Source organism: Hydra vulgaris, chromosome 05, assembly GCF_038396675.1.
Source record: "Hydra vulgaris chromosome 05, alternate assembly HydraT2T_AEP".
Lineage (NCBI taxonomy): Eukaryota > Metazoa > Cnidaria > Hydrozoa > Anthoathecata > Hydridae > Hydra > Hydra vulgaris.
The window spans coordinates 40521046-40533994 of record NC_088924.1 but is presented as its reverse complement, the minus strand read 5'-3'; the positions used below and the strand labels follow the sequence as shown (position 1 = coordinate 40533994).

General features: G+C 25.1%; 1 protein-coding gene across 1 annotated transcript in view; it reads right to left on the bottom strand.

The window, feature by feature from the left end:
• LOC100211700 (uncharacterized) overlaps positions 1–12949 on the bottom strand; it is a 65666-nt gene that overhangs the window by 12517 nt on the left and 40200 nt on the right. Inside the window, exons 6-12 of the mRNA XM_065798198.1 lie at positions 10785–11077; positions 9860–10092; positions 4901–4939; positions 3050–3186; positions 2700–2763; positions 2115–2354; positions 1575–1718 (exon numbers count right to left, since the gene is read on the bottom strand). Of these exons, the coding sequence (XP_065654270.1) occupies positions 1575–1718; positions 2115–2354; positions 2700–2763; positions 3050–3186; positions 4901–4939; positions 9860–10092; positions 10785–11077 (1150 nt within the window). The remainder of the gene's footprint in view (positions 1–1574; positions 1719–2114; positions 2355–2699; positions 2764–3049; positions 3187–4900; positions 4940–9859; positions 10093–10784; positions 11078–12949) is intronic.

Below are 12949 nucleotides of genomic sequence, written 5' to 3'. Positions count from 1 at the left end.
ACTACCGTCCTATAAATCTTCTTCCTATCATAAGCAAAGTTTTTGAATCTTTATTTAACAAACACTTAATTTCTCATCTTGAATCTAATAACTTACTTTCTGACCATCAATATGGATTTCGATCTTCTCATTCTAGCTGATTTGCTAACAGTAATAACTGATAGGTTTTATCGTGCATTAGATAAAGATGGAGAGGTTAAGGCCATCGCTCTTGACATTTCAAAAGCTTTTGATAAAGTTTGGCATGCTGGTCTTCTCCATAAGCTTTCTTCTTATGGTGTATCCGGCAACATCTTTAAGATTATTGAATCCTTCCTTTCCAATCATAGTATAAAAGTTGTCCTTGATGGACAGCACTTTTCTTATTCTGTAACTTCAGGGGTTCCTCAAGGTTCTATCCTTGGCCCAATACTCTTTTTAATTTACATTAACGATCTTCCAGATATTCTTACATCCAAGGTGGCATTGTTTGCTGATGATACTACCATTTATTCTTGTCGTGATAAGAAACCAACACCCTCTGATTGCTTGGAGGGGGCATTTGAGCTTGAAAAGGATCTCACTTCTGCTACAGCATGGGGCTCACAGTGGCAGGTGAACTTCAATACAGATAAAACTCAATTTTTTTCAGCCAATCGTTATCGCAATAATTTAGATCTTCCTATATTTATGAACGGTGATGTAATCGATGAGTCATCTACTCTTCATCTTCTAGGATTAAATCTTACTTCCAATCTTTCTTGGAAACCATATATCAAATCATTTGCAAAATTAGCATCTACTAAGGTTGCATCTCTTTATCGAGCTCGTCACTTTCTTACTTCGGATTCTATTCTCTATCTCTATAAATCTCAAATTTGGCCTTGTATGGAATACTATTGCCATATCTGGGGCAATTCTTCTTACGATGCCCTTTCTCTTTTAGACAAGGTGCAAGAACGCATTGTAAACATAGTTGGACCTGCTCTTGCAGCCAACCTCCAACCATTATCACATCGTCGTAATATTGCTTCTCTTTCTCTTTTCTACAAATACTATAATGGGCACTGCTCTAAAGAGCTAGCGTCTCTTGTGCCATCTTCTAAAATTCATTCTCGTGTTACTCGTCATTCAGTTAAGTCTCATCCTTTTTCTGTGACTGTTCCTAAGTGCTCCAAAAACGCTAATTTGTCTAGTTTTTTCCCTCGAAAATCAGCTCTTTGGAATTCGCTTCCTTCATCTTGTTTTCCTGATTCATATAATTTGCAATCTTTTAAGTCGTTCGTCAATTGTTATCTTGCTCTACAATCTTCATCTTTTCTCTTTAAGTAACTTCCAACTTTATTTAGTGGCTGCTTGCAGCTTTGTTAGAAGCGAAGATGTTTAAATTTAAAAAAAAACAAAAAATTTCATTGTTCTTATTATTTTATTGTCTGTTATTATATGCCATAACTTAATAACAACGAGCAAGGCAACAATGAGCAAGACAACAGCAACATAATAAATAATAATAGTACATAACAAAATTGCTGAAAGTTATAAAAACTAAAGATAATATAAAAATTTTAATACTATTGATTTAAATTACAATTTACCAAATTCACATTCCTGCCATGAATCCTCTGTTCTGCACCATTTATAACTGTAACCTCCATATGTACAATAAGTGTACACACGCTTATCTTGAATAAATGGAAATTTGCATTTACCATATCCTTTAGTTGTCATTATATCACCATCTATAAAAAAAATGTCAACACATTTTTTGGCTATATTTTGTAACAATTTTATATTTTAGATTTTTTAATTACAAACAAGTTCTTAAATAATCCACCAAATTTATTAAGAAATCAAATCCCCCAGAAAACACATAATTTATTATAAAATAGTTAATTTAATGAGGTTTGATTAAAGTTTAATTTTAACAATTTATTTGTAATTTTACACCATAAAATTTCATGAAATCATGGATTTCATGGAACCTAATTTTGTGTGAAAAAAACAAAACAAAACAGTAATACTAAGTAGTCCTAACTTATTGATATTGATAATGATAATGAGCTTATTTGCAATTGAATATACAGAACTTTATAAAAACCTGCAATGTGAGATGCAATGATGGATGCAATACCTACTTGGAATGCAGTATCCTTTCTTTAATACTTTACGATCTTGCGATACTTGTGTTGCACACCAATATCTTTTAAACTCATCTCCCTCATTTGTGCAATGTTTGTACTCCTTCTCAATTGTAACTTTATTTTTATCTTGGAATGTCATATTAAATGGAAATACACATTTCACTTCATTTGAACTAACTTTTTCATCTTCATAGTCCCCTTTTGAAATAAATTCATACGCACGAACGTCTCCATCTAATTATGAAAAAAACATAATTTTCAATAAAGTTTTTTTACTTAACTAATTTCAACAACAAGACAACAAGACAGTAAGTAATTTATTTAATAATATATTACTATATTATTAACACATTTATAATTAATTTGCACACATTTAAGAAGTTTGAGAAAGTGGTATTTTATATATAAAATTGTTTTTAAAAATTACCACTTTTTGTTCTAAAATTTAAAAATTTTCATTTTCATTTTATTTTATTGTATTTTATTTGATAATATTATATTGTTAACACATCAATGAGTAATTACTTTTTATTTGAAAATTTATTCATTGAATTATAAATAAAAAATGTAATATATTACCAAAAGCATGAATCTTTTTTAAATCTGGATAGTCAATAACATCAAGCTGGTCACACCTGCTACCCTAAATTTCAACATCAAAATTTAATAGCTAAAATCTAACTTTAATATAAAAAAAAAACAAAATTGATTATAAAAAGTAACATATCATAATCACTAAAGTTAAAATTATTTTATAATAAATTATATTTTATCATTTTAATTTTTCAGCGATGTAATTAAAAGTAAAATAAGAATGTAAGAAGATAATGATGATGATGACAAAAATGATAATGATGATGATGAAAAAGATTTTTATTATAAAAAATAAAATATTATATTAGGAACTATTTTTTTCTACTCAAAACTACCTGGTCAAGGTTGTATTCCATACATACGCGAACCATGTTTTGAGCATGTTTGTCTGTAGGTGCTACAGTAATTGATTTCCATGCTCCAGGTAATACTCCAATCACAGTAGGTCCATAAAATGGACCGTATTGTGCACCTGATTAATTTTATAAAAAATAAGGATAAATAAATATAAAAAATAATTTTGATCAATAAGACTCTCACCTAGAATACTGTTTATCAAAATTTAGAAATTAAGGTATAATAGATAAAACAAATATAAATATCAAAAAAGTGTTTGAGCCATCAATGGGTTTTTATTAAATTGGGCGTATTTATTATATTAAATTCAATCAAGTGCACACATTTAGGCAATTTAAGAAAATTCATAAAATATCATTCAATAATTCCTTAAATACATAAAGGATTAATTAGGTTTAAGTTTATATACTAACTTAAACTCAGATGAATAAATTTTGGAAATTTCATTTATAAATAAGTATAAATTATTGTTAATTAAATGAAAAATAATTATAATTTTATAAATAATTTTAAAATGCTGAGATATGTGTGTTTTTAATATGAATAATGACAAATAGAGAAAATTAACATTTAAAAATATTTATAAAAAAAAAGATCCCTTAAATAACTTTCTACTCCCTTGTGGCATCCTTTTTCATGGCATCCTCTTGATCAATAAATCCTTTTTTATACCTCTTTTTCTTTTGATTTCCTTCTGATAGGTAACTATATAGTATGATAGGTAACTATATAGTATGGTAGGTAACTATATAGTATGATAGGTAACTATATAGTATGATAGGTAACTATATAGTATGATAGGTAACTATATAGTATGATAGGTAACTATATAGTATGATAGGTAACTATATAGTATGATAGGTAATTTAAATTATGATAACTGATAATATGAGTTGAATTTTTTCATATAAATATGACTGTTTTAGAACCAAATCTCAGAGCAAAATTTTTAAGACATCGTTCGGAGCTATCTTACTTATCATAAATTTTTTGAAACAAATATGCTATTAAGCATTTTTGTCAGAAAACCTAAAATGCATTTGCATTGTAGTTGATGTCTCTTCTAACCAAATAGGTTTGTGATTATATGACACAAAATTTAAAGGGCAGTTTACACTTATTAAAATCATAATATTTTTACTTCCTTATATTATTATTTATAAATACTATTGTTTATAACTTTTCCTAAAATAACCAAAGAACGTGTTGCTAAGGGGGAAATTTAAAAAATTATTTTTTAAATATTTTTCTAACAGAAAAAAAAATTTAAATTTTTTTATAAACTATCCTATGAACTAAAGTTTTTTTTTTTTTTTTTAATAAATAATTATTTTTTTACTTAACAATAAACTTAAAACAAGTTAAGCAAGTTTCAGAGAAATATTGACACTGATTCTAGATTACTGTTCCAGAGAAATGGTGACCACTTCACCGCTACTGTTCCAGAAAAGTAGAATAAATAGAAGGAAAAAAGTTTATTTAAAATTAAAATATTAAAATCATATCAAAAATTTGATATTTTTATCATTCGAAATTCTATAAATTGTCATTATTAGTATAAATAATTAAAGTTTAGTTTTTTAAATTTGTTAATTGCAGGTCACACTTATTTTGAAAAATATTTGGATTATTTTTGTTTATTTATTTTTATACAAAGTAATTTTAAACATTTTAAGTTATTAATTAAAAAAACAAAACAAGAAAAGATTAAAATAAATAATATTGGAATATTAAAAAAAAAAAAAAAAAATTTTTTATAAATTTAATAACTCGAAACTATAAAAAAAAAAAAAAAAAAGTCAAAATCTTAGTTTATTTAAAAAAAGTACCTTCATTGTCACCACTGTATCCAGTTACTTGAAGTTTATCTTTAATTAAAAATAAAAAATTTCGCTTAAAATCCTGATAAACATACATACATGCTTACATACATATATACATACATACATATATACATACATACATACATACACACATACATACATACATACATACATACACAACCCTCAGAATTAGGAAAAATGAGGTCGGCAATTATTTGCTGACCTCATTCTTTTAGAGGTCGGCATCAGGTTGGCAAATAAAATTTCATACAAAGGTCTTACCATAAAACATAGAAATGAGGTCAGCAATTTTTTTGCCGACCTCAAACACTTCTAGGTCGGCATATGTATGCATGTATGTATGTATGTATGTATGTATGCATGCAGCCCTCGGAATTAGGTTCAGCATTTGGCAATGCTGACCCTAATTCCGAGAAAATTATTACTGAGAAAATAGCAATAAGATCAAAGCACCAACAACTTTAGGGGACTGGAAATCAGTCTCAAACTAAAATATATCACATGGAAATAATTATGGTTATAACCCTCTCTCAACTCTATAATTCCAAAACACGAACCTTGATGAACAAGGCTGCTGGACGGAGAAACAAGTGGAGTGCGGTACTACCAGGGACATGGTGGGGATTGAACTTGGAACCTCTCACTTATAAAGCGAGCACTTTACCACTACACCACTTACCGCATTATATATATATATATATTATATATAAGATAATCTTATATATAATATATATAATATATATAATCTTATATATCTTATATATACCGAGACTTGCACTAACGTCACTCATCAGGGGCGTGTCCTTGCAACAAATCTCACCGCCTGCACTCTATGTCATGCTAGTCAATATTGCAATATAATTGGACTACACTACAAAAACCAAAAATCCCAATCCCTATCCCAGTTTTTAATACAGCTCCAACATTCTTAGAGATCTCATGAGGGTGGTGAGGGATGCGGGTGGTGTGAATATTTACAAATATGTAAAAACATATAAATATCATGTAAACTTACACTAGAAGAGATAAACGTGTACACATGCATGTATGCGCATGTATCAAAATAAACAATTTTAATGTATAGAAATAGCACAAAGCAAATAGAAAGTAGTAATTAATAATTATGAGTAACTTACCAATTCTTTCATGGCTGAAATATGTCTTATAAATATAATAAGTAAATACCACTCATAAACATCGAAACTAAGTTAAGAAGGTTTGTGGTTAGTAAAAAAGTAGTTAGTAGAAAATATGGTAGAAAATGTGGTAACTCCAATAATATGAGAAATATAAATCTTACCTGATAAGTAGAGAAAATAGCTATCACACAAAACAGACTCAGATTAATACATATAATCAGTAGGCAGAGAATAGTGAAAAATAAATAGATGAGACAATAAATGCAATTTTTTACTAATACAGCTTATAACCACTGGAAAATGTAACATTAAAAAACAATATTGTTGACAAAACGACCAAAAAAATGTTAGTGAAGACTGTATAATGCAAACCACAACAAACTAACTTAGCGACGCCAGATCAAGAAAATTAGATAGAAACAAAAAACCTCATGAGATTGTGATATGTCTAAACTTATCTAGTAGTATAGTTCAGTACATTCCAACCAAGAATACATTCGTTATAAAAATATGCTAATACATATTTTTGTGTAAAATTTTCACACTGTTATGCTTCTTACAAATATACAGTCTCATTCACACATAACACAAACCTGAATAAATATACAAGGATAAGGTCAAAAAAAGATAATGAACAAAAGTATATAATAAAGAACAAATATTTGATTGACTGATTTTAAAGACTGTTGATGTCTACAGGTGTGATGTAGTGCATTAGTATGATCCGTTTGGTTGTCTCGTATGGTCTCATTATGATTTCGTTCACTTTCAAATCAGGTGAATAGAAAGCTAAACATACTCACTCCTTGCGCTTATGGGCTAGCACATCAGAGCCTGACGTAAGACCTACAGAATGGATTTCAATTGATCAAATGCACACATTAGTCACCATAGGCCACAAGCCATCACTCTTAGCCAAAAGAGCTACTGCCTCGTACTGGTTTGGAATGATGTGCTGTGAAGTGAGATTTTAGATCCAAGCACATAGTCAGCGAGCGCTGATCCAACGTGCATTATGGAGTTTCAGTTTTATAAAAATATATATGATCTTCATACCTTAGAGATTCACTAAGCAAAGTTTCAGTTTTATAAAAAAAATTTTCCCAAAAATAATCCAATTCAACTGGACTATAAAGTTTTTCATTTTTATTAGCGAGTTTATTTTCTAATTTTCAAAGCCGGTTTACAATTAAATTTTTTTTTTAGTTTTGAGATAAATTTTCTTTGTTAATAACAAGTAAAGTTTAATATAAGGGAAGGATGAAATAAGCTCAAGATGGGTGCGAAAATTTTCTGGAAAATATCCCCCCCCCCTCCCCATGTATTAAGTACCTGAGAGTAATATGACATTTTTTATAAACAATTCTTGTAAAATACTTCTAAACCTTTTCTATACAATACTTTTCAGCACTTATCAAAGTTGAGAATCATTACTGATAGAGATCTAAAATCAACTGATAGAGATATTTTAAAAGTAATATAATAACATAAGAAATGAAAAAGTTTTTCCAGCAAATAAGAAAAATGATTAGAACATTTTATATTGGAGAGCACAATTATGCCAATATTTTGATTTAAATTAACAGATTCAATTAGACTATCAATATTTAAAGAGTATTAATTATTCTTCTTTAGGCCTTGGAGAAGTGAAACTAAAACATTTTAAAAATATCCTTTTCATTCATTTAAAGAAAAGAATTCGAGTTTCATATAATTGCAAGTTGAGGTAAAATAATCATAATGAAGGTAATTTTTAAATGAAATAACTTTATAAACAACCTTGTACAAAGCTTTTATTTTTAAAGTACTACTGGCTGCACATGGTGGGAGATAAGTTAATAAACTTTGTAGTTTTAGGTCATTAGAGACAAAAATGCTAGAATTTCAAGAGTTGCAACGATTAAATGTTATTGCACACTAATATGAGTGAACCGCTGCCTTTGTAGTTATCCTGTCAAAATACTTTGAAAGTATTGCTATTTAATAATAAAGAATGTAAAATTTTATTATTCAGCCAAGTTTCTGTTATGTATGATTTCAAGATATTTTGATATTTTGTAATCAGTAATATATTTGATATTTGTAATCAGATTTCAAGATATTTTGAGATGCGAGTAATTGACCTTTCATTAAGTTAATGATACTAGATAAATTTGTTTTGGTTTTAGTTGATTTGATTTATTGGTTTTGAATTGATAATTTTATTCTATTAGGTTTTTTACCATTTGTTGTAGAACTAATATTGATTATAGTTATTAATTAACTTAAACATTGGTTTATCTTGAGATAAACCAAAGATAAATTTTAATTAAGTTTAATTGAGATAAACTTTAATTAAGTTTAACAATGAGTTCTCCATGAATTTCATAAAATCTTGTTTTGTTTTCAGGTTTTCAAAAACTTTTTATTTGTATTTTGAAATGCTTAATTACTTTCAGTTTTGGTCATGTAAATATTCTTAATTAATATTGTAAATATTCGTAATAAATATTGTAAATATTCATAATAAATATTGTAAATATTCATAATAAATATTGTGAATATTTGTAATAAGTATTATAAATATTTGTAATAAATATTATAAATATTTGTAATAAATATTATAAATATTTGTAATAAATATTGTAAATATTCGTAATAAATATTGTAAATATTAGTAATAAATTTGTAAATACTTGTAATAAATATTGTAAATATTTGTAATAAATATTGTAAATATTTGTAATAAATATTGTAAATATTTGTAATAAATATTGTAAATATTTGTAATAAATATTGTAAATATTTATAATAAATATTGTAAAGATTTGTAAATTTGTTGAAATTTTTCATTTCTTTTGCTGAATTTAATATCTTATTTTGATTAATTCTCTTTTTACTTGTTCAATGACAATATTAAGTGATCAAGTGTTTATCTGTGTTTTAATTAACAAAGTTTAATAATTTGATACAATACCAATTTTTAATTTTTACATTTATTTTTACATTAATTACTTTCTCAATTTCCTTTCTGTTTGCTTCATGTGCCATTAGTGCATCTTTATTGATTAAGGTACTTCAAGAGTCTATTTTGCTGCTTGCCAATACAATGTTTTACCCTTCCGTTGAATTTTTTTTTTTTTTTTTTTGCCTTTATTGATATTGCTCCATAATATTTGGCTACTACCAATATCTTTTACAGTTTGTAAGATGTAATACATTGTCAGTTTTTATTTAAAGATATAGAATATTATAAATTGATATCTATGATTTATTATGAATTTCATAATAAATCATAGATATCATACAAACAGATATCATAAAAAAATATGAATGTTAAAAAAATATTAGTTTGTTTACTTTTAATAAACCTTTTCTAAACTAAGTTAAGTCATTCTATTAGTATTTTTTATTAAGTGAAAATAATATAACTGGAGTAAAAAAGGTTTTTAAAAAAAACTGGTCACAAAAAATGTCAGAAAATTTATTTTTTAAATAAAATATAAATTTATTTATAAAATTTCTCTTAACATAATGCTTCGTATTTTTTTAAACGCATAACAAAATATTTTATTAGTGAAACAATATTATACTACAACATCATCTGCAAACATCATTTTGAAACACAAAGCAAACTTCTTATAGATAGATAATAATAATAGGGAGGTAATAAAACAGATAGTAAGATGGATACATCTTACTATCTGTTTTATTACCTCCCTATTATTATTATCTATCTATCCCGATCAGCCCTACTAACTAGTTAGTTTACAGCTATTAAGTAAAGCTATAAATTTTTTTAATTGAACTGAAATTTAAAAATTACCTGAAATAAACAAAGATTTTATACTTTCAGACCATTTCCCTAAATCATTAGCTTTAAACATTTTAGCATCTAATTTGTGGCATAATCCACGTAGTTCTTCACTTGAACAAATAGCAACATCACTAGGAACAACTTTTCCTTTAGGAACTGTTTTTAAGAGATCAGAGTAAGCTTGAATGGTAGGATATTTATTTGGTGCACCAAAGTATTGGGAAATACAAAGTCGTTGACGACTGTAAAAAAAAAATTTTACAATTCAATTTTCTATTAAAGATTATGAACAATTAAGTTGAAACAAAAATTCATGACAACCCAACATGTATTTTAAACTAATTTTCTTAGAAGAACATAATAAATTAATAAAAAACTTATTCTTATACTGAACTTTTCTACTAATTGATATATTTACATAATACTATGTAATATATATATATATATATATATATATATATATATATATATATATATATATATATATATATATACATATATATATATACATATATATATATATATATACATATATACATATATATATATATACATATATATATATATATATATATATATATATATATATACATATATATATATATATATATATATACATATATATATATATATATATATATATACATATATATATATATATACATATATATATATATATATATATATATATATATATATATATATATATATATATATATATATGTATATATATATATATATATATATATATATATATATATATATATATATATATATAAAATTATATTACATAATATTATGTAAGGTAAATACAAATATAAACAAGTTAAAAATTGATAAATTATTAAAATAAAACTTTATAAAAAAAAATTAAAAGTTGGTACAAATTATAACAATTTAAACTAAAACTAAAAATGGAAAAAAAAAAACATACTGGTTATGAATAGGGTCAAATAAAAACATTATAACATCTTTATCTGAAATCTGTTCTTTCTCAAGTAGCAATAAAAGATTATTTGATGTATCATTTAGCTCAACTGAACTGAAAAGGCTTGTCATATCAGTAATAAGCAACATACGATATATAGAAAGATCCGAATACAAATTGATAAATTCTAAACATCTACTGGACTTCTCTTTTGCCTCTTTTATTTTACTGTTATCTTTAATTGAGCAGTCACAGTATTTATTTATTTCATATTTTAGTTTCCCAAAAAATGTCAAACCCTAAAAAAAAATTTACCTTGCTCAAATATCTACGAGTAAAAATTACTGCCACTTAAATTTAAAAAAATTACTGTATCCTTTATTTGAAAAAAATTTTTTAAAACTTTTAACTTGTAAAAGCAATTATACCAAACATTTAAGAAAATAAAGTTTGAGAATTAACACAAACTAAAAGCTAAAAGCAAAATATGTATTTACATAAATATAAACTAAAGTTTGAGAATTAACACAAACTAAAAACTAAAAGCAAAAAATGTATTTACATAAATATAAACTAAAGTTTGAGAATTAACACAAACTAAAAACTAAAAGCAAAAAATGTATTTACATAAATATAAACTAAAGTTTGAGAATTAACACAAACTAAAAACTAAAAGCAAAATATGTATTTACATAAATATAAACTAAAGTTTGAGAATTAACACAAACTAAAAACTAAAAGCAAAATATGTATTTACATAAATATAAACTAAAGTTTGAGAATTAACACAAACTAAAAACTAAAAGCAAAATATGTATTTACATAAATATAAACTAAAGTTTGAGAATTAACACAAACTAAAAGCTAAAAGCAAAATATGTATTTACATAAATATAAACTAAAGTTTGAGAATTAACACAAACTAAAAACTAAAAGCAAAATATGTATTTACATAAATATAAACTAAAGTTTGAGAATTAACACAAACTAAAAGCTAAAAGCAAAATATGTATTTACATAAATATAAACTAAAGTTTGAGAATTAACACAAACTAAAAGCTAAAAGCAAAATATGTATTTACATAAATATAAACTAAAGTTTGAGAATTAACACAAACTAAAAACTAAAAGCAAAATATGTATTTACATAAATATAAACTAAAGTTTGAGAATTAACACAAACTAAAAACTAAAAGCAAAATATGTATTTACATAAATATAAACTAAAGTTTGAGAATTAACACAAACTAAAAGCTAAAAGCAAAATATGTATTTACATAAATATAAACTAAAGTTTGAGAATTAACACAAACTAAAAGCTAAAAGCAAAATATGTATTTACATAAATATAAACTAAAGTTTGAGAATTAACACAAACTAAAAACTAAAAGCAAAATATGTATTTACATAAATATAAACTGTAAATATTTTTAGACTGCATAACTTATTATACAAAAGTTTTTTTTATTTTAAAAACAGAAATATAGTGATTTGTTGAAATTTTATGATTTTAAATTTCATTTCCTCAAAAACTACTTAATTAATTTTAACATTGTTTTTTAAAATAGTGCATACATATTTAGTTTTTAAGTAATTTAATTTTTTTGTAATAAACTTTCAATTTTAGGTAAGTAAACTATTTTTTTGTAAAGCATCCCCTCCCCCCTCCTTTATCAAATTGACAATTTGACTTTGTGCCACTTTTTTTTAGCGTTCATCTCTATTTACACAATTTGTCTCTTTTCCTCAGTATTTTTTTCACTATTGACCAGTAAGATTTGATGACATGCTGTTAAGGACAGTTTAGAGAATCCACATTCTTTGAAACAGCATTGACTCTATTTTTCTTATACTAATCTATTACTTTTCTAGAATAGTGGATTGATGCCAGACTTGTCCATAAAAAATCAGTCAGATTTATAATGTTTTGACCAATAATAGTATTACCCGGAAGCATCAATTGATTTCTTTCATTTCATATATTTCATGCAATTATATAAAAAAAAAGTTGCTCACTTAAATTAATAAATACTAATTTAAGTGAACTTCAGAAACTTAAAATGATAGATAATGTAGTATAAAGCCTATAACTGTTTATTTATTTTAACTTTAGAATAAAGAACTTAACTTTTTTTTTATTGTTTAGTTATTTATTCTAACTTTAGTAAACT